Here is a 27622-nt window from a genome sequence, read left to right on the forward strand (position 1 = left end):
TCTTCTATCTTTTGCAAAAGCTTTTGTTTGGCCATATTCTCTGTCTTTTCTTCCATTCCTTTACACATTTTCTCTCTAACCATGGATTTATTATGTTTTCTTATGCAGACCGAATAATTCCTCCTTCTTTCACAAGAAAACTAAAAGAAACCCCTTGTGTTCTGGGTTCCTCAGCACTGCTGGAATGTAAAGTGTCAGGCTCACCTCCTATTTCTGTTGCCTGGTTCCAAAATGGACTTAAGCTAGTCAGTGGAGAAAAACATCAAATCTCCTTTTCAGATAACCTATGTATTTTAGAAGTTAATTCACTGAGCCATTCAGATACAGGCACTTACACCTGCAAAGCTACCAACACGGCTGGCTCAGATGAATGCAGCGCTTTATTGACTGTACAAGGTGGGTATATGATGGTCAGGAAGCTCTCTGAGCTATTCTTTTCTCTTTCTCTCTTGAAATTATCTGCAGTCTTTTGTAAATATTCTTGGGGAAAATTATTGACAGAAAAATAAAGATTTTGCTCTTTTCTTTGTTTGGTGTGTAGAAATACCAGAGCTATGCTGCAGCAATTTCATATCTGTCTTTTTCTTTTGTTTATTTAGAGCCACCTTCTTTTGAGAGGACCCCAGAGCCTCTGGAAGTCCTGCCAGGCACAAGCATCACTTTCACATGTGTTGTCAGAGGAACCCCGCCTTTTAAGGTTAACTGGTTTAGAGGGTCCAATGAGCTTGTGCCAGGGGACAAATGCAATATCTACTTGGAGGAGTCCGTTGTGGAGCTTGAGTTATTTGATGTAACTCCTCCCCAAAGCGGAGAGTACACTTGTCTAGTGACTAATGATGCTGGCAGGGTAAATTGTACAACACACCTTACAGTAAAAGGTTTGTAAAGATGATGTCTCTTCATTTACCTTAAATTAGTGTTTCTTTTTCTCCATTTGGCACGTTGTGCTCAACATTTGTGACTTACCTTTCATTAGAGCCAGCTGTCTTTGTGAAGAAACTGAGTGATCAGTATGTGGAGCCTGGCAAGCCCATCATCCTAGAGGGCACTTACACAGGCAGCCTGCCCATCTCTGTGACATGGAAGAAGAATGGCCACACCATCGCACAGTCTCAGAAGTGTAGCATCACCACCACAGAGAAATCCTGCATCCTGGAAATACTTGACAGCACTAAAGAAGATGCAGGAGAATACACTTGCCATGTTGAAAATGAGGCAGGAAGAGATGTTTGTGAGGCTGTAGTCTCTACCCTAGGTGTGTGCTCCCTTTGCTTCATTACCTTGCCTTTTTTGAAGTGTATGCTTTCCAAAACCTGGCACACAATAAGCCTGTCTGATTGCTTCTCTTTTTTTAGAACCTCCCTACTTTGTTACACACTTGGAACCTCTTGAGGTGTCAGTTGGGTCTTACACAACATTGCAATGCCACGTTGCTGGAACACCTGAAATTACTGTGTCTTGGTACAAAGGTGATACAAAACTCAGGTCTACTCCTGAGTATAAAGTGTTCTTTAAAGACAATGTTGCTACACTTATTTTCAACAAAGTGGCTAGCAACGACAGTGGAGAATATATCTGCAAGGCAGAAAACAGCGTAGGAACTGCATCTACAAAGGCTCTCTTAACAGTCCAAGGTGATGATTTTATATTAGCTTGCTAAAATGCTTTTTCTCTTGCAAAACTGTACCAAATAAAAAAAAAAGTTGCTTCCTGGAGTGTATTTATCCTTTACTTGCTTTCTTCCAGAACGCAAACAACCACCTTCCTTTGCAAGAAAATTAAAGGACCTCGAGCACCCTGCTGGTTTACCCCTTAAGCTGATGTGCCGGCTCAATGGCTCAGAGCCCATTACTGTCACTTGGCACAAAGATGGTGTGCTGCTAAAGGATGACCACAATGTGCACACATCCTTTGTAGATAACGTTGCAGTGCTGCAACTGGTGCGAACTGAGATGAATCATACTGGGCAATACACCTGCACAGCCACCAATTCTGTGGGCACTGCCTCCTCAAGTGCTCGGCTCACAGTGGCAGGTGTGTTGGCTTATAAAACTTTTACTTGGATCATAGGTTCCTCCCTCTTATTTTATGCATGTAATGGTATCTGTGTGTTGAATTACCTTTTCTCTGAGGTATGAGTATTACATGGTTTTCTTGTGTTTCTAGAACCCAAGCAAGCACCTGTCTTCGACATCAAACCAGAATCTATTGATGTGCCTTTTGGAGAAACTGCTGATTTTGAATGTCACGTTACGGGAGCCCAGCCAATACACATAACGTGGTCCAAGGATGGTCGGGAGATCCGAACCGGAGGAAATTTCAATATTACATTCACAGCCAACACAGCTCACCTTCGAGTGCTCAGAGTGGGTAAAGGAGACTCTGGCCAATATACTTGCCAAGCCAGTAATGAAGCTGGGAAAGACTTCTGCTCAGCCCAACTCAGTGTCAAAGGTATTAAGTCACCTTTGTTTGTACATTTTCTTTTTCTTGGGTAAAGAGATCTCTTTGTCTTTGATCTTCTACCATTTCTACTTTAGAAATATATAGAAAGTAGCTTTCCAGACTGCAGACATTAATCATGTAATGACATTCTCCCATCATATTGTGTAACTGCAGAAGTCTTGTGTGCCTGCAAAATCTTCAAGCAGAAAGGTGTGGACCTGTTTGTAAGGAGAGTTGCACTCACATTACTTTTTACTTTAACAGTTAAACTATAGTCACTGTGGTAGTCACTCATAGCCATTGCTATATGGAAAATGATAGTAAATACAGCTCTACCTTGCATTTGTTGGCCTGCATAGGTGACTCTTTTGAATTTGCTAAAGATTTCAGTTGCAGTTCTGAATTTTTTATTTAATCTAGACTATAAATCACTTAATTTCTTCATGCAGAAATATACTTTAAAGATGTGTAAGCAAGTGAAACGATCCCTACCGTGTTTCTGTTGCTCCCAGGGAGGAAGGGCTTGTCAAATCTTTCCTGTCGCTGTGGGAACCCTGTTACTTGTTACCACTCAAAGGTAGCAGCAAAATTTCGATTGGGTGGAGAAACCATTCTTTGTGTATCTTTTACAGCTTCAACTGTCTGATGCAGCAGGGTCTAATGCTGGCAGAACATAGTTTTAGTTGTCTTTGCCTTCTTTTCTTCATCTTCTGTATCTCCTTGAAAGGAAACTCTGGTTGTGGATGCACACAACTTCTGTAACAATTTTATTTTTGTGCTGTGGTACTCTTGGGCCTCCCAGAATTCTTGCTCAGCACTGTAGATTTCACATGGCAAACAGGTATGTTGTCATTCTCTACATACTTATTCTGTTCTGTAGAACCTCCCAAGTTCATCAAGAAGCCTGAAGCTTTGCGGTTCGTGAAGCAGAGGGACACAGTTCAGCTTGAATGTAAAATCAGTGGCACACCGGAGATCAGAATTGTATGGTACAAAAATGATCAGGCACTCCAGGCAAGCGACAGGCTGCACATGTCCTTTGTAGACTCCGTGGCAACGCTGACCATCTTGGATGCCAGCGCTGAAGATGCTGGGGATTACATCTGTGAAGCCCACAACTCTGCTGGCACAGCCAGCTGCAGCACTTCAGTCACAGTGAAAGGTCAGCACATGGCTCCACACTCACCAGAATCCCTGGCTGCATATCCCACTGCTGCTGCAGCACTTGCTGGCTGCTGGGCCAGTATCTCTCCAGCTGCTCTTGCATTTATATGCTGCTGTGTTTAAGCAACAGAGATCAGGCAGGAAATAGTGGTGGGTGTTCAGCACTGTGCAGTCATTCCCTCGTTTCCTCATTTAAGTCAGTTGCAAGCTGAACAAGGCAAACTTGTCAGATCACAGCAGAAGCATGGACTACGTGGAACACCATGGTGAGGGAGCTGGGAATACTTTTCAGCCATTCCTCTGTCTCCTTTTTATTCACATGATACTGATGGGAATGAAATTTAAGACGGAAGAGGAGGCTGTGTAGCTGAGCTTCACTGACTGTAGCTTTCCTGACTAGAAAGAGCAGGGGAGAAAGATGGAATGTAAGATGGAATGTGACCCTAAAAGCAGGGAGAGCTTTTGGGGAAGGACACTGAGCACTGATTCCAGACAGGTGCAGAAGTATCACATTTTCTGCCCTTTGGATTCTGAGTGCTGGGATTTTTTAGATGTGAGGCCACATATTTAAATATGTGTTTACAATGTAAGCGTAGGCTCCCTTCCTGAATATGTTGCTTCCTGCTACTATCCAGAAACCCACCCAGAGAAGGAAGCTCACACATTATGATGTGATTCTTTTTTTATAGAGCCGCCTGTTTTTAGCAAGGTGCCAAGCCCTGTGGACACTCTTAAAGGCTCAGATGTTATCCTTCAGTGCGAGATAGCAGGGACCCCACCCTTTGAGGTGGCTTGGTTCAAGGACCGAAGGCAGGTCAGGAGCAGCAAGAAGTTCAAGGTGACAGCAAAGCACTCCGTTGCCAGTCTTCATATTCTCAATTTGGAATCTCAAGACACTGGAGAATATCAATGCAAAGCTATGAATGAGGTGGGAAGTGACACTTGCACCTGTCCAGTGAAATTCAAAGGTTTGTATGCTAGAGGATCAACATCACTGCCCTCTTTTCTTGATCTCCTGGCTGTCGCTCTTACAAGCAAGCATGTATGATTAACTGTCCTCTGCCTCCTTGTTTTTGCTATCAGAACCTCCACGGTTTGCCAAGAAGCTGAGTGACACTGCAATCTTCATCGGGGAGCCAACAGCCCTGCAGGCAGTAGTGGAAGGATCCCCACCAATTTCAGTTGTCTGGCTCAAGGATAAGGGTGAAGTTATTAGGGAGAGTGAAAATGTTCAAATGTGGTTTATGGACAACATTGCAACTCTTGAGATTGCCAGTGCAGACGGAACTGATGTTGGAAAGTACATCTGTCAGATCAAAAATGATGCTGGCATGCGGGAGTGCTCTGCCTTTTTACAGGTCCTAGGTGGGTATAGCCTACTCCACTATAGGTACTGTGTCTTAGCTTGCACAGCTGTCTCTACCAACCTTTGCCTTCTGCTTACACCCTGTGCTCACAAGGTTGTGGGTAGATTTCCCTGTGACACACAGACCCCTCCCTTCCTATTTCAGAACCAGCAGTCATCTTAGAGAAGACTGAGCCAATCACAGTAATGGCTGGCAATCCTTTTACGTTGGAGTGCAAAGTAGGAGGAACACCTGAGCTTATCACCAAGTGGTACAAAGATGGCAGAGAACTAAAGAGTGACCGCAAATACCAAATTACCTTTTTCAACAATATATCCACTTTGAAAGTCTTCTCTGCAGACAGGGGAGACAGGGGCTTGTATACTTTTGAGGTGCACAATGAAGTGGGGGACAGCAGCTGCACTTCTTCAGTTGATGTTTCAGGTCAGCTCTATGTCTTTATTGTTCACTCTTGTTTTTAAAGAAGGCTTTTATTTTTTTCCCCTTTTCTTTCCCTCAAAGAAACCTCAACACTTGTCTTCCTGTTCTTCTGCCCTGTCCTACTTAGATCGCCTTGTTCCTCCTTCATTCTCAAGAAAACTAAAGGAGACAAATGGGGTGCTGGGATCCTCTGTGCTGCTGGAGTGCAAAGTGTCTGGCACAGCTCCCATATCTGTGTCTTGGTTTCAAGATGGGAATGAGATTGTTAGTGGAGAAAAATATGAAATCTCATTCTTGGATAATGTTTGTGCTTTGAAGTTGAATGCCCTGGATGTCACAGATACAGGGTCATATACATGTGTGGCAGCCAACGTGGCTGGATCTGATGAATGCAGTGCCTTCTTGACTGTACAAGGTCAGTGGAAGGATACTGCCATGCCTTCAACAAAATTCTTCTTCCCTCTTCTCTTTTATTTCTCTGGCTTCCCATAGTTTCTTTTTCATGGTTTGTTTGGTTTGGGGTTTTTTCCCATAGTTTCTTTTATTTTTTCTTTTTGACTCAAACCTGCTCATTTTCCTCCCCAGAGAGACCCTCCTATTAACATCTTTCTCCCTCTTTCACTTCTTTGCATGATCCTTAGAACCACCTTCTTTTGTGAAGACACCTGATCCCCAGGAAGTTTTGCCTGGATCAAATGTGACATTCACCAGCTACATCAAGGGCAGTACTCCCTTCAAAGTGACCTGGTTCCGAGGCATCAGGGAGCTGGTGCCAGACAGCAACTGCTCCATCTCTCTCAATGAGTCTGTGGCACAGCTGCAGCTGTACAACGTGGAGCCAGGCCACAGCGGGGACTATGCCTGTGTGGTCACAAATGATGCTGGCAGTGCCTCATGTACAACACAGCTCTTTGTGAAAGGTGTGTTTGGGTGTGTGCATGAATGCACAGTTATCTTCATTCACTCCCTGCCTGCAGCTCTTCCACATCTGTCCCTCTTACTATTGATTTATACCTCCCCACAGAGCCTGCAGTCTTTGTGAAGAAATTAAGTGATTTCAGTGTGGAGCAGGGGAAGTCCATTGTGCTAGAAAGCAGCTACGTTGGCACCCCTCCCATCTCTGTCACCTGGAAAAGAAATGGCATGCCCATTTCTCAGTCTCAACGCTGCACTGTTACAACTACTGAAAAATCTGGCATTCTTGAAATCTTCAACAGCACAAAGAATGATGAAGGCGAATATACCTGTGAGGTGGCAAATGAGGCGGGTGGGGATGTTTGCCACAGCCTTGTATCTATCTTAGGTATTCATCACCCCTGGTCCCCCTAATGCACCCCAGTGAAGCTCTGCCTCTGCTCACAACGTTCTCTCCTTCCCTAGAACCACCTTATTTTGTCACGCACCTGGACCGTGTGGAGGTGAAGGTTGGCGAGCCCTTGACCTTAAAATGCCAGATTGGCGGTTCACCAGAAATCAAGGTGTCCTGGTACAAAGATGACACCAAGCTCAGATCAACACAGGCTTACAAAATGCACTTCAAGAACAATGTGGCCACACTGGCATTCTCTGCTGTAGAGGATAGCAACATTGGAGAATATATCTGCAAAGCAGAAAATAGCATCGGCTTTGCCACTTCCACAGCTTTGCTTGTTGTTAAAGGTGATGGGCCAAGAGCCACTCTTTTGTGGGGTATTTTATTGGAACTCTTTGTTGTCTACAGAAAGGGGGTTTTATTAATTTCAAAGATAATTAATTCTAGATTGTCTTCCTACTGATAGTGGTGATTATTATTGTTTTGCAGAGCGTCAACTTCCCCCTACGTTCACCAGAAAACTTAAAGATATTCAGGAGGTGGTTGGTGCCCCAGTGACATTTGACTGCCGCATAACTGGCTCAGAGCCTATCCAGGTGTCTTGGTACAAGGATGGGGTTCTCTTAAGCAACACTGATAATATGCAATCAGCCTTCTTAAATAATGTTGCGACTTTACAGATCTTAGAAACTAGTATGGATTACTGTGGCCAATATACTTGCTCAGCACAAAATGCTCTGGGGACTGCCTCTTCCAGTGCCAAACTTCTCCTTACAGGTTTGTAGATCACACTGTAATGAAAATTTTTTGTATGTCTTTGCTCTTTTACTTCTTCACCCTTTTCCCCACTCATTGTATGGTGGCCAGGGACAATGGGCATGGCGTGGTGAGGCAGGCTTGGTGGTGAGCTCTGCCATGCTTTCCTCTTTGCAGAACACCTACAACCTCCCTTCTTTGACATCAAGCCAGTATCTATCGATGTGGCATTAGGGGAAAGTGCAACCTTTAAGTGCCACGTGACTGGTTCTGCTCCCATGAGGATTACTTGGACCAGAGACAACAGAGAGATTCGTCCAGGTGGCAACTACAAAATGACACTGGTGGAAAACACAGCCAGCTTGACAGTCCTAAAAGTTGGTAAAGGGGATGCTGGACTCTACACATGTACTGCCAGCAATAGTGTTGGAAAGGATGCGTGTGCAGCTCAGCTGGCTGTCCAAGGTATTGCTGTGGGCTCTATGTTTATGAGCTTTTCTTTGCAAGGCAGACCCTTGGGAAACACAGTCCTGAATGCAGACATGTGTGCGACTAACAATCTTTACAAGAGGTTACTCTGAGATGTCTTATTTCACTTAAATGTTATTGTAATACTTAAATACTTACATTTCTTCTGCTTTGGCATAGGACATGATTTTTCTTCTCTTATCTTCCATTGAAACATTAACTCTCCCTTATTAATTTGTTGTGCCTTAATGAATGGTTCTGTTGGACAGCCACGTGTCTTTCTAAAGTCTTTCTCCAGCACTGACAGTCACTAGGTTGCCCAGGGGAGTGAAAGAAAACTGATAGAAATTCAGTTCACTTATGAGGCCTAAAAGTACTTTTACTGCATGTGTAGCTCCTGCAAATAGCTTTGCTCTTTCACAGATTGAAAACATTGAAAACTGCCCTTCTAAACAACAAAGCTGGGGAATCTGAAATCAGATTTGGTGACAAATATTCATTCCACCCAACACTTCACCTCTCCTTATAGTGTGTGGATCTAAAACTAAAATCTAAATTTATGAATGGCTCAGACTGTCTTGGTGCAAGTGACACATGTATATTAGTGCAATTTCCTCAATGTAGGTGGAAACATATTTATAGCTGTTCCGGATATTTCAATCTCACTGATTTTATAAAAGAAGAAATGTAACATACGCTGCTTAGATTATGCCTGAGTTAAAAGATCCCTGTTGCTTTTGCACTTTCTTTCCTCTTTTTTCTTTTTTTTTTTCTCTTTTTCTGTATGATTTTGGAGTGCAAAGAGGAGGGGGAGATATTTAAAGAGTAAATATTTTTACTCTCTAAGAAAAATAACACAGGAAACTGAGCTACTAGTAGCAAGGTTTTGAATTAATTATTAGTCAAATCTTTGATATATATCAAGTTTATTCCAGCTATAAGCATTTTTCTTGGTGGGGATGGAAAGAATATTAGACTGAATTACCTGGATTCAGTAATAAGTAGGTCTGCCGTATTTATAGTTTGCATTTTGTAGCTTACAAAATGCATTGAAAAAATGTAGCAAGAAATCAGACCTCTTTAAAAGATCTGAAGCTTCTTTCCTCCACAATAATTCTGTTTATTATTAATTATATAATTGCAAATAGCTTTATTTGAACAGAGTTACCATTTGCAAAATGATCCCAGCTGACCCTATTTATTTTTTTACTCTTCAAATCTTCATTCTTTGAAAACCTGAGGAGTTTTTTCAGTATTATTATTTTTTGATCCTGAGTTTGCTGACACTTTTTAGTGTCAGTATTCTTTATAATTTGTACAGTTTTCCCAGGGATGTCAAATTAGCGATATTGATTGTTTTCAAGCAATTCTGTAGAACTTGAAAGGGTGATCTCTTTGGGTGCATTGATTTTCATGCGTTTAATTTGAGCATATGATGTCTCACTTCTATGGCATGCAGCCTTTTGTTTGTAGAATTAAGATCTTTCTTTTAATTGACCTTGAAAACCTCACAGTTTTTCATTAACTTTCTCACTCTAGCATCTAATGTTCCCAATCTGTAGTTTTAATAATTGCTTTATGTTCTAGAACTGCTTTACATTCTAAATATATAACCTTACTAATGTGTATACCCTCATTTTTTGAAAGGAGTGGAATCAGAGTGTGACTACTCAGCAACTGTTAGTGTGCAGATAGATGGTCAACTCTTTCTCAAAGTGAAATCTGAGAGTAAATTGCTAAGGATCCAAGAGTCCTGATGTTAACAAATCATCATTTCTATTTTTAGAAACTCAGGAAGTTTTGTTTCTAACAACACAGGATGTTCTGCAACTGTCCCACAGGTTCATATAATCCACAATTAATTAGATATTCTTCCTACACTTTACAGACAGTCACACAAAGAGGGACTTCATCCTGTTTTACAGAGAGATTTGTTTGTTGTGCCCACATTACCACCTCTTGGTTTTACTGCTTATATCTTTGATCTGTGAGCATTCAGTCCTGTGATTCTAATCATCTAGATGGTATTTTTGATGAAAAGTATCAAACTTCCTCTCCTTTCTTCTCCTTATGGAACAAAATGTAGCCATCTGTTTTACTTTTCAATTGCAGGACATTTAACACCAATGTCTGTAATACCAGTCATCTCCTAATTCTCTTCAGCATGATTATTTCTAAGCTCTTTTGTTTGCTACTTAAGCTCCTTAACTTTTATTCTTGATGAGCAGCTTTATGTTCAGTTTGCATTAAATGTGTGAGGGGTTATAATGCAGATACATATATTGACTATATTAATTATTAATCACAGGATATAAAGCAATTGCTATAATACTAAACATAAATGCTTTTAATAATGTTTTTCTGCCAAACAGTTGGATTCTTGCATTTGCATCACACATTTTGTTTACTCATGTATAACAAGAGCATATTTTGTAAAGAAAACCACACATATCAACTAATCTGTAGTGAATACATACAAGGAGAGGTACAGTGGGTCAGTGGAATAAGGAGAAACTCATCGAAATGCACATAGAAAACTTATTTGCTTCTTAATCTGGATTTTGGACCAACTTGAGATAATAAAAAAAAATTCATAGCAATTGCAAAATCAGAATTTTTGCCTAAGTCCCTAAAGTTTACAGTTTCAGTTACATATTTCCCTGCTTATTCAAACATTTAGTGCAGTTTAAAGCATCATCTTCCCTTTTTGGCTTTCCAGAACCACCAAGGTTTATTAAGAAACTAGACTCCTCAAAACTTGTGAAACAGTTCGATTCCACAACGTATGAATGCAAAATAGGTGGATCTCCAGAAATCAAAGTCACCTGGTACAAGGGTGAAACTGAAATCCATCCCAGTGAAAAATACAGAATGTCCTTTGTGGATTCAGTGGCAGTCATTGAAATGCACAACCTCAGTGTTGAAGACAGTGGTGACTACACTTGTGAAGCTCAGAATCCAGCGGGTAGTGCAAGCACCAGTACTACACTGAGAGTAAAAGGTCAGAATCTCAGCTCTTTCCTTCCCTTCCTAACTGTAAGGGTCTTCCTTTAGGAAAAGCTCTTAAATATCACTTTCTTTTGTCAGAAATGCCAAAACCTGTCTTACTAGATGGCAAATCTCTTGTCTGTTTTTGATCTCTGTGGCAGATCTTTCTTATCTATTGTTTGTCTTTGCTGTTTAGTATCAGATGAGTTACTTGAATCTTCTGTTCTCTTTAATCTCTTTTGCTTAAATTGCACAAAGGATAACTCTTTTTTCTTTTTTCCAGCACCCCCCATTTTTACCAAGAAGCCTCATCCAGTCGAGACCTTGAAAGGGTCTGATATTCATCTGGAGTGTGAGCTTCAGGGCACTCCTCCATTCCAGATTTCATGGTACAAAGACAAACGAGAAATTCGGAGCAGCAAGAAGTATAAGGTCATGTCTGAGAACTACATAGCTAGTCTTCACATTCTCAGTGTGGATACTGCAGATGTTGGTGAATATCACTGTAAGGCTGTAAATGATGTGGGAAGTGACTCCTGTATTGGCTCTGTAACACTAAGAGGTTTGTACAAAGAGTGGCATCTTCTTGATATTTCGTTGTTCCTGCAATTCTTCTTTTTGTGCTCCTGGCGGGGTTCTTTACTCTTAAATATCTTCTCTTAAATAGCACCACCAACCTTTGTGAAGAAGCTGAGCGATCTCACTGTCGTAGTCGGGGAGTCGATTGAACTGCAGGCTGCAGTACAAGGATCACAGCCCATTTCTGTTCTGTGGTTAAAAGACAAAGGGGAAATCATCAGAGAAAGCGATAATCTTTGGATCTCCTACTCAGAAAACATTGCAACTATGCAGATTGGAAATGCAGAACCAGCCAATGCTGGGAAATACATTTGTCAGATAAAAAATGATGCTGGAGTTCAGGAATGCTTTGCCATGCTGAAAGTGCTAGGTTGGTAGAATGAAATAAAAACCACAACATGTTTTACGATGCTTAAAAATTTAAATTTAAATCATAATAATAGCTACTTCATTGTTCTAAATTTTTTCTGACTTGCATTTCATTGCAGAACCTGCAGTCATTGTAGAGAAGCCAGGCCCAGTCAAAGTTACAGCTGGAGACTCTTGTACTCTGGAATGCACAGTAGATGGCACACCAGAGCTTACTGCTAGGTGGTTTAAGGATGGTAATGAACTGTCCACTGACCATAAATATAAAATTAGTTTCTTCAACAAAGTATCTGGGCTTAAGATCCTCAATGCAACGCTAGAAGACAGTGGAGAATATACTTTTGAGGTGAAAAACAGTGTTGGTAAAAGCAGCTGCACAGCTTCAGTGCACGTTTCAGGTTAGTTGACTACTCTTTCTGAGTCACCTCTGATCCTTTAGTTCCTTTGCAAAGCTTTCAGATAGCAAAGTGCTGGTTGTGAATGACATCCTAAGAAAGTTGTATAATCTTAGGAGTAGTTGGCATGCCCCTTTGACAGGCATTAAGAATAGATGCCTACCTAAACTCTGAGGGGCAGGAATTATTGAAAGGACCTAGTTTCTTTAGTTTTAATCTACTTGTTGTCTTGGACAGCTGGTGCAATACTTTGGCTTATGAAAAAGAATGGCAAAAATAAAAGATGTTCCTCAAAGATTGTGAATGAAAGTTCCAGCATAACCTTAACCATTGACTGTTTTTCAAATACTTAGATGTGTTTTGTATATCGCCAAAGCAGATACAGCAAAAGAAAGGTCACTAATTTTATTATGCATGGAGAACACCCTGCGTTTTAAGAACCCTGTATGGTAATTTTCATTTTTATTTTTATTTTGAAAAAAATGCAGATCGTATTATACCTCCTTCTTTCACAAGAAAACTGAAAGAAACATATGGTCAGCTGGGTTCTTCTGCTGTACTGGAGTGCAAAGTTTATGGGTCACCACCCATTCAGGTTTCCTGGTTTCATGATGGACAAGAGATTACCAGTGGAGAGAAGTATCAGGCTACTCTTACAGACAATACCTGTTCTCTGAAAGTGAATGGACTTCAGGAGTCTGATATGGGAACTTATTTGTGCACAGCCACTAACGTAGCTGGGTCTGATGAATGCAGCGCATTTTTGAGTGTTAGAGGTCAGTATCAGAAGAAGCCAGAATCAGAGGGTCCAAATTTATTTTCAGAAATATTTCTTTTTTCCTTTGTTGAATATTTCTGATGACTGTGATCTTCAAAAGAAGTTCAAATGTACTTCTTCTCTGTCTGTTTTATTTGTATGCTTAGAACCACCATCTTTTGTGAAGAAACCCGAACCACTGGATGTTTTATCTGGGGCAAACGTAACCTTTACTAGTATTGTAAAAGGTTCCCCTCCACTGGAAGTTAAATGGTTCAGAGGCAGTATTGAGCTAGTACCTGGACCCAGATGCAATATGACCTTGCAAGATTCCCTTGCAGAACTGGAGCTGTTTGATGTAAATCCACTTGAGAGTGGAGACTACACCTGCCAGGTCTCCAATGAGGCAGGGAAAATTTCTTGCACAGCACATCTTTTTGTCAAAGGTTTGTCCACACTACTGCTTCTTATGCTTCTTAAAGATGATCTCTTGGCTTTATTTAATTTTTTTCTTCTTGTTGTTCATTATAGAACCAGCCAAATTTGTGAAGAAGGTGAACGATTTAAGTGTAGAGAAAGGGAAAAATTTAATATTGGAATGCACATATACGGGTACTCCACCAATTTCAGTGACATGGAAGAAAAATGGAGTGAAAATAATGCACTCTGAAAAGTGTAGCATCACCACTACAGACACATCTGCCATACTGGAAATCCCTAGCAGCAAACTAGAAGATCAGGGGCAATATTCTTGTCATATTGAAAATGATTCTGGGAAAGATACTTGTCATGGTACAATCACAATACTAGGTGCGTCAAGCCAGCATCACTTCAACAAGTATTGTTTGAAATACTAATGGTCATCATGCAATACCTTTTTATGCTAATGGCATGTCTTTGTCCTTCAGAACCACCTTACTTCATTACCCCCTTGGAGCCAGTGCAGGTGACTGTTGGGGATTCTGCATCCTTACAGTGCCAGGTTGCTGGAACACCAGAAATGATGGTGTCATGGTACAAAGGTGATACGAAGCTAAGAGGAACTGCTACTGTGAAAATGCACTTTAGGAACCAAATTGCTACTCTGGTTTTCAGCCAAGTAGACAGTAGTGACAGTGGGGAGTACATCTGCAAAGTAGAAAACTCTGTTGGGGAGGCTTCTTCATCATCTTTGCTTACAGTTCAAGGTGAATATTTCAGTTTTAAATATAGGCCTATTTTTCTTAAGTATGATTTGCTATTGTGAAAAACAACAACTGCCTCTTCTTCATAAAACACTTTACTGTTTCTTGATGTGTAAGATACCCTATGGCACTGTCTTCTCCTAACAAAAGCCGACCAGTAAAGCTAATTGAAATACAACACTTACTGACCACAGCTCTTCTGCAGTGTTACAAGCCTCTGTATCTTCCGTCTCTGTTCAGGATATTGCTTTGATTGTTTCCAATATTAGCAGTCCTTAAGCTCATTGGGTCTAAGAGAAAAAAATGAGACCTCTCTTCCTCCAACCATATGCACAGGGCTCTTTACAACAAGTTCAAAATAAATTATATGCTAAATAATATTTTAATTGGAAGTTATGAGCAAACATCCACCGTACTCTACAGCATATTATTCACTGATTATTGGTGAAGACAGCAAGAGGTGCATGTCTTCTGAAAGACTTCACTGTACAATACTTGTTCTGTTACAGAGCGTAAACTTCCTCCTTCTTTTACACGAAAACTAAGAGATGTTCACGAAACTGTTGGCTTACCAGTCGTGTTTGATTGTGGCATCGCTGGCTCAGAACCCATCGAAGTGTCTTGGTTCAAGGACGGCGTGCGTGTGAAAGAGGACTACAATGTTCACACGTCCTTTGTAGATAATGTAGCAACTCTCCAGATTTTGAAGACAGATAGGAGCCTTATTGGGCAATACACCTGCACAGCTGTCAATGCTATTGGGACTGCTTCTTCTAGTGGCAGGCTTGTCCTTACAGGTTGGTGGGCTGTGAAATATTTGATGGAAATGTCTTAAAACTGAGTTTTGCTTTATATATGGATTTAACATTGTACAAGAAATTCTTATTTCACACAGTTTTGAAGTAAATTGAGATTTTAAAGTGATGGTTTTTTATTTCTTTCACTCTTCAGAAGGGAAGACTCCTCCATTCTTTGACATCCCACTTGCACCTGTGGATGGCATTATTGGAGAAAGTGCTGATTTTGAGTGTCATGTTTCTGGAACACAGCCTATTAGAGTCACTTGGGCAAAAGATGGCCAAGAAATTAGAACAGGAAAGAACTATCAGATCAGTTATGTAGACAACACAGCCCATTTGACCATCTTGAGAGTTGACAGGGGAGATTCTGGAACATATACATGCTATGCTAGCAATGAAGTTGGAAAGGACTCTTGCACAGCTCAACTGGCTGTTAAAGGTACTGAATAGATAATACATTGTGTTTACATTTTTCTTCCTTCAGTTATAAAGGAAGGTGGACTTATTACTGCAAGATAACTTTGAGAAAACTTTTGAGATGCAGCCTAGGAGTACCTATCTGGAGATACCTGTGAATCTTTTAAGGGAATTAGGAAGGGTCACTGACAGCAATGAGAGGAGAAACAAAGCATTTTCTTTGGCTTACTTTCTCAATAGGCTCTGGCCTGTTTCTTTCTTAAGAACTTCACAAAACTCTTGGGGTTATTTAAATGGTGTATGACTTAAAACAATGGAAGAGAATTTTTTTTTCAAACAGGATAATACAGTAACAGTGACTGTAAGAGCAAGACAACTGCTGTTTACCTTAGCATAATTTCACTTTAAAAATATATCCAGTTTAAATGAGAGTAAATATCAATTCCCCAATGTTCAGATTTTTCTTGAAACATTGTTTTTAAGATTTTTTCATCTCAAGATAGATTCATAGAATTTATGTTCTTTTTTTACAGAAAGAAAAACTCCTCCTACTTTTACTAAGAAACTGTCCGAAGCAGTAGAAGAAACAGAAGGCAATGAACTAAAACTTGAGGGTCGTGTTTCTGGCTCTCAGCCTTTGACTGTTGCGTGGTACAAAAACAATCAGGAAGTTCATTCAAGTGCTCACTGTGAAATATCTTTCAAAAACAATGTCTTGCTTTTGCATATAAAGGCCGTAGAGCAATCAGATGCTGGTTTATATACCTGCAAAGTGTCCAATGAAGCAGGAAGTGTGTTGAGTACATCTTCAGTTGTTATCAGAGGTTGGTTGAAGTCTTTTTTTTCTTTGCTTCCCACTTTTCTCTGTTTTATTTAGCTGCAAATATATAGCTTCTCTATAATGAGCTGGTTTTTAAAACTTGAACAGCAGTGATTAATCCAGAGATGGACATAAACCACAAAGTCAGGAAATTCTTTTATTTTTGTGATTTTTTTTTCAAGGAGAAGCTTCTTTTTCACTATTTGTCATGAGCGACTTAAGGTGAACATTGAAATCTTTGTGAAATTTCTGTTGAATTTTTAATTATTCTCTTTCAGTGGAGTAACAGGGGGTTTGTGCAATGAAATCTAAGCTTAGGCAGTGTTGACACTGCATTATGGTAGCATGGCACTTCATTATAATAGTCTTGCATGAAATTGCAGGTTTATTTCTTTGATTACTTTCATATCGTTTTACAACCTAATGGTGCTTTAGTTCTCATATTATTTTTTGCATGTAAAGATTCTTGCTGAGGGGATAAAGATATTTTTTGCATGTTTATATAATAATGCTCTCTTGATATTTATTCTGTTTTATAATATTATGATTGACATTCTCAGACTTCTGTTTATCATCCTCCATTCCTTGCCATTGCCTCCTTAGGAGTCACATGTATCTCTCTCTCTCTCTTAAATTCTTGATCATGCTTTCCTGAGTATTCACTCAAGCATTTTCATATTCCAGAACCTAAAAAGCCTCCAGTTTTTGACCAGCCTCTTCAGCCAGCAGCAGCAGAGGAAGGTGATACCCTGCAGCTTAGCTGTCATGTCCAGGGATCGCAGCCAATCCGGATCCAGTGGCTGAAGGGAGGAAGAGAAATAAGAGCTTCAGACAAATGCAACTTCAGCTTTGCTAATGGAGTAGCTCTTCTAGAACTGGTTGCAGTTACCAAATCAGATTCAGGAGAATATGTATGCAAAGCTTCAAATGCAGCTGGCACTGATACTTGCAAATCTAAAGTGACAGTCAAAGGTACAGTAACATGAAGAGAATAAGGCATATGACGAAAATGTCAACCAAAACTCTATCCCACTCTTTTTTTTGTGGAACAAAATAAGTTAATAATCAAATAACAAGCAATTATTTACTTTTAGGTTTTTGTAAAACTGTAGAATCTGGTAAAACAGATTCTACAGATTATTTAGCAATAAATTATGTATCAATAGTGACATAAATGCTGAAAAATCAGTGACAAATCAATAGTACATTCCTTCCAAAGAGATTAAGAATTTATTTTCTAAATCTAAACACCAAATTGAGCATGTGGCCTTAGAGGCTAATTATTTTGAGACTATTACAGCTCTAGGACATTTTGACCTTTTAGCTGAAAGTAAATAGTGTCTAAACATGAGTCCTTCTGTGTAGTTCTTGCTTGATTTACCATAGTATAAAGAACACAAGAGCCCAGCAGAATGCATGAATTGTCTTTTCCACTACATGGTTAGCCACTAGGCTGAGGGACTAAGTCAAAGAAAAACAAGAGAATTTAACAGACCACTGATAAAAAACTGCAAGTAACTCTTAGGGCATAATATCCAGAAATAGCCTGAAAAGATAAAACATCACCAAAAAAAATTATCCATTTTAGAAAATGAGGATTTTTATTTGCATATCTGTCTATGAATTTGCATCCATGGACAGTATAAATGCCCTGATGATTGAAGTAAATGAACAGCACAGTATGGCCCATTGCGGACAGTTTCATCTGGAAAGTAAACTGCAAGTTGGTTAAAACAATATTTAAGTATTTTGCGTTTTTACCTTTTGCATAGTATTTTGTTCCATCTCAGAAATTAATTTATTTTTTACAATTCCTTCAGAAGCATCATCACCTATGAACATAAACAATTACATGAAACCATCTGTTATAACTCTCTGACTCTGTTTTTTTAGAAAAACCGTCAGCTGCTCCAGCAGCTAAGAAAGCAGAAGTGGAAGGCAAACTTTATTTTGTGTCAGAGCCTCAGAGTATCAAAGTCATGGAAAGTAAGAACTCTTTTCAAAACAGTAAAATGTCTTCTATTTGCCTACACCTTTTGTTTGAGATTATGTCCCTCTGTCATAAACAATTGGAAAGATTTAGCTTCCTCATTTGCATCTTTCTGCAGAGACCGTTGCAACATTCATTGCAAAAGTTGGAGGAGATCCAATTCCAAATGTTAAATGGATGAAGGGAAAATGGAGGCAACTCAACCAGGGAGGCCGCATTATAATCCAGCAGAGAGGAGATGAAGCCAAACTAGAAATAAAGGACACAATAAAAACTGATTCTGGCATGTACAAATGTGTAGCTTTTAACCAACATGGTGAAATTGAGAGGAGTGTAAACCTGCAAGTCGAAGAAAGAAAGAAAGAAGTTGTTGAAGGGGATCTCAGGGCAAAACTAAAAAGGTATATTGAAAGTTTTTATGGATTAATTTGCTATCAAAAAAGAAGAAACCTTTTTAATTATACATCTCAGAAGCAGATATAATTTTAAAATATTCATTAAATATGAATAATGGTTCTAAAACTTAAAGCACCTGACTAGACTAAGATAAAGGATTCTACTGCACAGGACAGCTCTGAGGTGATTCAGTATTTCACTAAACAGCTTTCTGGGAATGAAATGCTGTATAGCTAACTTCTGTTATTGATTTGCATAGCACTCCAACAAAAAGAAAAGAAGAGGAAGAGCAACCTATTGATATCTTGGAACTTCTCAAAAATGTAGATCCCAAAGAATATGAGAAATATGCTCGCATGTATGGAATCACAGATTTCCGTGGCCTTCTGCAAGCCTTTGAGTTACTAAAACAAACCCAAGCAGAAGAAAGCCATAGATTGGTAAGACACAGTGACTGCAGCATGGGCTCTCTTAGGAGTAATATGTTTCCCTTGAACAGATGTAGTGTCCACACTCTGAAGCTCTGAAGTTATAATGTGTGGCAGGAATTCCTGGTTCCTCTTTAGATCTTTTACTGGTAGTTGGCAATTTTTTGCATGCTCAAATGCAAGAAGAATAAATTGGCCTTCTGGCTAAGTAGGTTCTGTCTTCATAACTTGACTGCAATTGTTAGAATGGGAACATACACTGATTACAGTACAGTTACATAAAATTTGATGTAGGAGTGAATTCTGTGTTGGATAAGCATGACATCTTGACATTTAGTATCCTTTAATTTTTGAGTATATTCTGCATTTTTATAGGAAATTGAGCTCACAGAGAAAGCTCAAAGGGAAGATCAGGAGTTTGATGAGCTTGTAGCTTTTATTCAGCAACGACTGACACAAACAGAGGTAAAACATTTTTGGACTGATTTATGAAATAGTCAAACCTATAACAGGGAACTTGAAATTAACTTAAACTAATATTTTCCAGCCCATTACACTGATCAGAGACATTGAAAATCAGACGGTTTTAACAGATGAGGATGCTATCTTTGAATGTGAGATAAAGATTAACTATCCAGAAATTAAACTGTCATGGTACAAGGGAACCCAGAAACTGGACTCCAATGACAAATATGAAATTAGAATTGAAGGTGATCGCCACATACTGAGAATTAGAAATTGCCAGCCTGACGATCAAGGAAATTTCAGAATAGTGTGTGGACCCCACATTGCCAGTGCCAAGCTAACTGTGATTGGTAAGTGTATTTATGAAGTACATATTTGAATTATTTTACACTTTATTTATTCCACTCTCTGATCTCTGTTAAAATATATGTTTTAACGTGCTAATAGAACCTGCAGTTGAGCGGCATCTTCATGACACTACTTTCAAAGAAGGAAAAACCTGCATACTGACTTGTCAGTTCTCTATTCCAAATGCCAAGTCTCAGTGGTATAGAAATGGGAGACCCATTAAGATAGGAGGGAGATATTCAACACAAGTCTCTGACAAAGTGCACAAACTCATCATCAAGGATGTTAGAACGGAAGACGAGGGACAGTATACCTGCAAGCTTGACAGTCTAGAAACAACAGCAGATCTGGCCATTGAAGGTTTGTAAAGATACAGAATCTCTTTCTTACAATCGTGACAGTTTCTGGAGGTTTCATTAGCAGAAAAAAATGAAAGTAAGAAGGATTTCTGAAAGACAGATTCCAAAACTTGGAAACGGACTAAATAAGAAATTTTACTGTCCTTTCTCTTTGTACAACATGTGACATAGCCCACAAGCAACCTGAGTTGTACTAGTTTCTATTTTCTTTGGAACTCTTATATTTTCCTTGGACTTCTTCTTAATTATTCTCTATCTTTAATTTCCTTAATGACTTCTCTTACAAAATGCATCTGCACTGCAATCTTGTTAAAGTTGAACTCTTACGTCTTCTAATCTTCATTCTTATGCATAAAACTTCATAGAACATGGAATCTCTTTTTCTTACTCTACTTTTTCAGGATCTATTGCTATTATCTCATTACAATTTAGCTGTTTTGATGACAACAGTGAGAAGGATTCAGATACAGCAAATGCCATGGTGGTGCATAACAACTGATGTATTTTTTCTTTCTAAAAACAGCGGAACCAATTCAGTTCACCAAGAGCATACAGAACATCGTTGTGAGTGAACACCAGTCTGCAACCTTTGAGTGTGAGGTGTCATTTGATGATGCAGTTGTGACGTGGTATAAAGGCCCCACTGAACTGAGAGAGAGTCCCAAGTACAGCTTCAGAAGTGAGGGTCGCTGTCATTACATGACTATTCACAATGTTAATGCAGAAGATGAAGGTAAAAATGCATGAAACATTTGTGCCATTTTTTATGGGTTTTTTTTTTTGTCTGGTTTTAAATGATGAAGCATAAAAATATGAACATTCTTGGCTGCTGCAGGTGTGTATTCTGTAATTGCTCGGCTTGAACCAAGAGGAGAGGCAAGAAGCACTGCAGAGCTCTATCTCGTAACCAAAGGTTAGTAAATCTTCTAAATAAATTTGTGACCATAACCACGTGCAGATGTGTTTGTTTGAAACATGATTCTGGAAAAATCAATAGTCCTAAAAGAAATCTAATATTCCTTTGCAGAAATCAAACTGGAGTTGAAGCCACCAGGTAAAGTCCCCAAGCAAGACTGGCACAAGATCTTGTCTCTACTCTGTCATAAAATTGATGCATTGCTCTGCTTTTTTATTATTTTCAAATATTTTTTTCCTGGTTAGAGTAAGTATAGCCTATATCCTGAAAAAGTATTGCTCATCCACAGACATGTGGAACTATTATTCTCGTAAGTAGTGGCAATGACTACTGACATAAATCCACAATCAGTGACACTAATAGGGACTCTATATTCTCCCCTTTCTCTAAAATGCACAAGTTTATTTTTGTTTTGATTGCTAAGGAATAGAACAATGAAGATGTACCAAGTAATAGATAGGCTCTTTTCTGTGCAACTTAAAAAAAACAACCAAGGAGGCAAAATGGGTAAAAACCATCTCCTTATGATATGTAGGGATCTCCTTTTTTGAGTGTTCTTAAGAGCCTACTCCAAATGTTGCAAGAATTATTTAGAAATAAAACATAACATTGTATGGGCTGGCTGAACTGAAAGGCTAATACAATTATCTATTAATACAGTTATCTATTGGTTGGCTAGCTTATACTTGAGGAGCAAGCTACAATCCTTTTATGCTACAAAAAGAAAGATAAAAGCACCATCAACTGCTATTCTTGAGGAGACCACACCGAATTTTTTTTACTTGGTAGTATTTAGTAAGTCAATTAAACATTTTGATTTTCTAGATGTTCCTGATGCCAAGGTTGCAGTTCCACCTCAAAAACCAGCTGAAGGTAGGGTAACAAACCATACTTGTTCTGTATCTGCACTGAACCAGAAGGCCAGTGGGAACCTCAGAGAAAAACCTTAGCTCAGCAATAAGATCTAGTTAATTGTCACTGTGAACAAGACTTGACTTGGATCGACTTCTTGTGTAGAAGATGAAAAGTCTACATAGGTAGTGGAAGAAGTTAATTGAATGATCTTTAAAGAGTCCTTTCCATCCTGTTTTCCTCTCAGTCTGTTGTTCATTGGATCTTCCTTTTATTTCCATTTTCCTCTCTGATAGTTTTTTTTCTAATTTTCATCTCTTCTTTTTGCCACAAAAAAATATCTTTTGAACAAGCTATCTAAATTACTGCCTTTAAAAACATTCTTTTAAAGACATATATTTGATTTCATGTTTATGGTAAATGGTGTCTCCCTAGGCTCTGGTTTTGGACTACAGACTGCAAACAGTATTTATACTTCTGTTATGTCCAGTAGCTTACTATAAACGTCAGCAGTTTAAACATCTTGGGTTTATTTCCAGGATAATTTGGTAAATGCTTGCAGTGGCAGCAGGAAAGATTTAATATTTAAATGAATTACCATCAGTAAAGATAGGAGAGTGATGGCAGCAATGAAAATAAAGCTGAGGACATTCCAGGTTGAAATAAAGGTATACTGGAGAGTCCCACTCTAATTATATTTATTCAACTCCTGTAAACTCTCAGAGTAAGCACCATGTTTTCTTTTATTCTGCAGCTGCAATAAAATCCTATAATCGATTTTCTTAAACCAGGATTTTTCTTCATTTAATAAGAAATATCAAACTTAAATTTTGTTCTAAATATTTCATTTTTCCTACAAGCTGCCCCTATTCCCATTCTTCTGCCTCTTGTTCCACCTCCAGAGGAGAAAAAGCCAGGTAAAAGTCCTTACAGTATTTGACTACTATGTTCATGTTTCTTTATGACAGTTGATTTTGGATTTTTATTTGTTTGGCTTTTTAGGGGTTCTTAAGGTTTTTTAATTTTAATTTTTTTAATCTATTATTTTTAAGCAGAGAAAAAGGTTCCATTAAAGAAAGTCCCCCAAAAGGTGGTTAAAAAAGCTCCTGAAGAAGTCCCACCACCTAAAGGTAACTTTTTTCCTTTGTATGAAAACTTTTTTTTAAAAGAGTAAAATTACCTTTTGGAAACAAAGTGTTTTGTTTTAAAATAACTTGAATCTATCACAATGGTTTGATTTCTGGATTTATGTTTAAAACACACATTTAAAATCCAAGCTGACTGTGACTGCTTAAAAAATAGTCCCTTCTTTAAACCATCAGTGAGGGTGAAATAATTTCACTATATGTGAACATTCAATGTGCCTTGCAAATTTCATACTATGATATGAATAATCAATTTATTTATTTTAAGTTCCTGAGGTGCTCCCAGAGAAGCCCAAAGAGATCAAAATAACATCAATGGCAAGGAGAGAAGAGATACATGAGGAAAAGAAAATACAAGAAACGCCCAAAGAAATTTATGAAGAATGGGAAGAAGATTATGGTGAAGACCATGATTATTATGTCAAGGAAGAGGGCTATGATGAAGGGGAAGAGGAATGGGAAGAAGCTTATGAGAAAAGAGAAGTGACTTATGAAGAAAAAAGAATAATTCATGAAGAAGGTATTTGAATTAGCATGTCATTTTATTTCTTCTCTTTTCTGATAACACAATAATCACAAGGTATGGATGCAGATAGGAATGTATACATTAGAAATTCATTGCCAATGAACTTTGCAGGTCTTTAGAACCTAATATAGTTAGTAGTTAGGATATGTGTAATTTTTAGGGTTTTGGATATTTCTATCATTTTCATGTGCTCTAGATGAACTTGATTTACTTAAATGTTTCACACATTTACTGATTGATGTTAATGGCTGTATTTTGCAATTTCTTGCATGGTATAACTGTCTTGGGGATTAGTAACTTGTATGCCTCTAGGAACAAAATTTGGCTCTAATGAGAAAATATGAAACTTGGAAATAAGCAAAACATTTTACTTCAACAATTGAATCTCCAAAACTCTCTCTGTATCTTTAAAATTCATAAAATTATAATGGCATAACTAATACCTTTCTGTCTACAGAGCCTTTAGACAACATAATTTTTATCATTAAATGATGTTATTTTTTTTTAAGTGACTGAAGTTCCTAAGAAACCCGTGCCTGAGCGAAAACCACCAGCCATTATAGCTGAAAAGAAGGAAAAGAAGGAAGTAACTGTTCAAAAAGGTATGACTTTCTCACAAAACTAACAGGAACATGCAGATTAAAATCTGTCATGCATCTCCTTCAAGCTGAATGGTGCTGGTTCACATTTCCTTGGACAGAAGAAAATTCTCTTTATGTTGGACAGTGAGATGAGCAAGGGTCATGGCAACCCTTTCTCTTCTCCCACCTCATATTTGTGAGCTCTCTGCTCAAAGGTGGCTGAATCAGAACAAGAATTGATGGTAAAATCAAACTGAGCTTCAGTTATCCTTCCTTTTCCCTGTATATTAGCCTTGAGCACAAGTGTAACATTTAAGATATTAAATGCTGCCCTTCTGGAAAGTCTTTTCTACTTAGATCACTGCATATCTCTAGGGGCAGGGTGGGCCTTATTGCCACCACTGTTCACCACCAGTAAAAAATGCACTGAACAGAGCACAGCATGCACAAGGTTTATAACATCCTAAACAAAAAAATGGCCAGTTCTATCTGATTTGTATCCAGAAAACAATTTGTGAGATTACTTAAACAATAAATCTATCTGAATTACTTCCAGTTGTCAAGAAACCTGTCGATGAAAAAGTGGAGGTAACCACTCAGAGAGTTGCAGAAGTCAAAAAGGCTGAGGGTAAATACTGTTTAGTTATCTTAATGTCGTCTTTCCATGACTGTTGTGGCTTTCGTTACCTAGCTGATCTGCATATGCTTTCTCTTTACTTAATATGGTCTGATCAATTTTTCAGTGTTTGAAACATTTAATAAAAGCTTCTGCTGTATTCTTTAAAAAGAAGATTGAAAGCTTTTTAGGGGAAAATGCTAAATGCAAATATTAACTACCAATGCTTTAAGAAAGGAAGTGTACATAAAATTTCACAGGGTGAAGTGGTGTGTTTCACTCTAAGCTGAAGATGTGAAATCCCCATCTTGCTTAGATTTCTATTTTGACCCATCTACCAAGATGCCTTGGCTAATCTTTCATTATAAAATAAAGATGCACCCTTATTCTCATAGTAACTATTTCCTTTTGTGTAGCATTTCCCATTCTGCAGCAGGATTCTGTCAGGTGTAATTCAATAAGTATCAGGAAATTACCTGTGTGCTAAATGCCCTGAGTGCCTGTAGAACACAGCAATAAAAAGAAGCAAACACATTCCTTATGCTACTTTGCATGATTCCAAGAAGCCTGACTTACCTGCTGAGTTAGACTGTTTATCTTGTTGGTTGTATTATCAAGATCACCAATAGATAGGTGTATACTTATTTTGATCTCTTTGCTAAATGTTTGACTGAGTAACAAAATTCTAATGCCAACAGTAACCAAGAAAGTTCTGCCACCAAAACCTGCACCCATGGTCGTTGAGGAAAAAGTTATGAAAAAGGAAGGTACAGATGAGCATCTTTGAATTGCAGTTTACCCTTTTTTTCAGCACACAATGTATTTCTGTGCTTCTTTGGAATATGCGGGCCTCTTTGTATGTGTCTGGATCCATAGCAGTAGTGATGCTGTGACTACTCTCAGTGTTTAATTAGTATGTCTACCATGCTTTTGTTTTTTAGAAAGTCTGCTTTTAACATATTTGTGGAGAGCCTTTTGGTTCTTGTTTAAAGAGCCTATGGTCACACTGCAGTGTGACTTAGCTTCCTCTTCATCTATTCTGCTTGCTGGCCTATCCTTACATAATAAGCATAATTGTGTCCCCATGCCCAAAAATATCTTTGAAGAACAACCTTTAAAATTCTTCTGATGTACTATTTCCAAAAGCTTGTGCATGCATTTTGTTTCAAGTGTTTGGGTTAAAGGTGTCCGTGTCTTTAGTCTTTAACAAATACTAAATATTACACTTGTGTGCTTGTTCTGTGTTCAGTATTTTAGAATATGAATACTGACTGTCTAAATATGTCTAAGACTTTAATGTACAATACAGATAAAGATTTGATAAAAACTCACATGCTGACTACCACTAATGTGGATCTGGCATATGAAATACTAAAACAAAATCCTATCTTTAAAGTACCAACAGTAGAAACATGGACTGTTTCAGAAGAAAAGATGTCAGTTTCTGTCCACAGAGAAGAAGAGTATTCATATGATGTTACAGGTATGTACAAAACCAAAAGTCTGTGTACCCAAATCAAAACAATCTATCAATCCTGCTATACTTTCTTTTGATCTATTTTTATGTATGGCAAATTACATATTTAGACATATTGTACATTTGTCTTTCAGTATGCCTTGCTTTTTTTTGTCCATTGTTTATGCAGCTTTAGATTTATTTAGCTTCATAGATGGAAATATTTCAACTATTTTATCTTAATGTTGTTTAAATACTTTTCTTTGAAGAGCCAACAGAGCATGAAAAAACAGTTGAAGAAAGATTCTTTGAAGCTGTTTACCCAATTGAAGGTAGTTAGATTAAAGATGGGAGTCTAATAAATGTTTGTTTGCTTGTTTGTTTGTTTGTTTGTTTTAATTTGAATCAAAATTCATTGTGAGATTTGCACATACTTTCATTTTCTGGATTAATTTTTTTACATATTAACATATGTTTTAATATGATTGTGTACTATACACACATAATGGCTTCTTAAAGTTTTTCAGATTTACTATGGACATTGATATTTCCTATCTCAGCTATTAATATCTTTAAAATTCCTATTGTAGCACAAAGGGAGGTTGAGGAGGAGGAAGAAGTAATTTCTACAGAACTGGAGATCTCTCATGTTGAAGGTGAATAAAATCTTTCCATCAACATCTGTTCCATTTTTCTGAACATTCACGTTATCTCTCTGTAACACTGTTTACCAAAGGATAGCATAACAGAACTGAGATCTTTCAATTTCTCTATGGCTCTGCTCTCAAAGCTTCAAGCCTTACTGCATTTCTATCTTATCTTCTTCATGACTGCTTTAAAAAATTCCTTTAATAGCTTTTTGTGAGATGGGTTTGTTGTATCTCTTTGATAAAACAGAATAGTTTTTGACATTCAGTGCTTGCTTATACACCATGTTAAGAGTAGCTACTGTGGTTTATCAATTATTTTAACTGTCTCCTAAATGATCACCACCTATCTTTTAAAGTGCCTGAGATACCAAAGAGGCGTGTTCCAGAAGAAAGAAAGCCTATTCCTGTCCCTAAAACAGAAGCTCCATCAGCTAAAGGTATTTCTGCTGCTCTAGTAAAAAAGAAAGAAGCAAAGCTCAAACAAATTTTCTTTCTTTGTATTATTTTTCATGTTTTCTTGAATATATTTAGGAATTTGCTGTCTACGTGTCTGTTTTTTGCACTATCTCCGTATGCATTATTTGATTTTGCATTGTGTCTGTTGCACCACTTCAGTTTTTCAATTGTGCTATAATCTAGCTTACAGCTTGGAT

General features: G+C 38.3%; 1 protein-coding gene across 1 annotated transcript in view; it reads left to right on the forward strand.

The window, feature by feature from the left end:
- The window catches only part of LOC106861576 (titin), a 238036-nt gene that overhangs the window by 64614 nt on the left and 145800 nt on the right, over positions 1 to 27622 (forward strand). The window contains exons 69-116 of the mRNA XM_088167962.1: positions 109 to 396; positions 600 to 878; positions 977 to 1255; positions 1356 to 1634; positions 1747 to 2034; positions 2167 to 2454; positions 3326 to 3607; positions 4299 to 4577; positions 4693 to 4974; positions 5121 to 5399; positions 5524 to 5811; positions 6038 to 6316; positions 6421 to 6699; positions 6777 to 7055; positions 7198 to 7485; positions 7642 to 7929; positions 10652 to 10933; positions 11204 to 11482; positions 11588 to 11869; positions 11988 to 12266; positions 12752 to 13039; positions 13188 to 13466; positions 13552 to 13830; positions 13929 to 14207; positions 14714 to 15001; positions 15156 to 15443; positions 15955 to 16245; positions 16926 to 17213; positions 18135 to 18227; positions 18350 to 18632; positions 18887 to 19067; positions 19431 to 19520; positions 19603 to 19870; positions 19968 to 20228; positions 20751 to 20960; positions 21063 to 21140; positions 21255 to 21281; positions 21969 to 22016; positions 22856 to 22912; positions 23048 to 23125; positions 23409 to 23660; positions 24176 to 24268; positions 24804 to 24875; positions 25562 to 25630; positions 26260 to 26346; positions 26589 to 26651; positions 26910 to 26975; positions 27326 to 27406. Coding sequence (XP_088024088.1) covers positions 109 to 396; positions 600 to 878; positions 977 to 1255; positions 1356 to 1634; positions 1747 to 2034; positions 2167 to 2454; positions 3326 to 3607; positions 4299 to 4577; positions 4693 to 4974; positions 5121 to 5399; positions 5524 to 5811; positions 6038 to 6316; positions 6421 to 6699; positions 6777 to 7055; positions 7198 to 7485; positions 7642 to 7929; positions 10652 to 10933; positions 11204 to 11482; positions 11588 to 11869; positions 11988 to 12266; positions 12752 to 13039; positions 13188 to 13466; positions 13552 to 13830; positions 13929 to 14207; positions 14714 to 15001; positions 15156 to 15443; positions 15955 to 16245; positions 16926 to 17213; positions 18135 to 18227; positions 18350 to 18632; positions 18887 to 19067; positions 19431 to 19520; positions 19603 to 19870; positions 19968 to 20228; positions 20751 to 20960; positions 21063 to 21140; positions 21255 to 21281; positions 21969 to 22016; positions 22856 to 22912; positions 23048 to 23125; positions 23409 to 23660; positions 24176 to 24268; positions 24804 to 24875; positions 25562 to 25630; positions 26260 to 26346; positions 26589 to 26651; positions 26910 to 26975; positions 27326 to 27406 — 10383 coding nt within the window. The remainder of the gene's footprint in view (positions 1 to 108; positions 397 to 599; positions 879 to 976; positions 1256 to 1355; positions 1635 to 1746; positions 2035 to 2166; positions 2455 to 3325; positions 3608 to 4298; positions 4578 to 4692; positions 4975 to 5120; positions 5400 to 5523; positions 5812 to 6037; positions 6317 to 6420; positions 6700 to 6776; positions 7056 to 7197; positions 7486 to 7641; positions 7930 to 10651; positions 10934 to 11203; positions 11483 to 11587; positions 11870 to 11987; positions 12267 to 12751; positions 13040 to 13187; positions 13467 to 13551; positions 13831 to 13928; positions 14208 to 14713; positions 15002 to 15155; positions 15444 to 15954; positions 16246 to 16925; positions 17214 to 18134; positions 18228 to 18349; positions 18633 to 18886; positions 19068 to 19430; positions 19521 to 19602; positions 19871 to 19967; positions 20229 to 20750; positions 20961 to 21062; positions 21141 to 21254; positions 21282 to 21968; positions 22017 to 22855; positions 22913 to 23047; positions 23126 to 23408; positions 23661 to 24175; positions 24269 to 24803; positions 24876 to 25561; positions 25631 to 26259; positions 26347 to 26588; positions 26652 to 26909; positions 26976 to 27325; positions 27407 to 27622) is intronic.

This window comes from Sturnus vulgaris, chromosome 7 (assembly GCF_052056855.1).
Source record: "Sturnus vulgaris isolate bStuVul1 chromosome 7, bStuVul1.hap1, whole genome shotgun sequence".
In the NCBI taxonomy this organism is placed as follows: Eukaryota; Metazoa; Chordata; class Aves; order Passeriformes; family Sturnidae; genus Sturnus; species Sturnus vulgaris.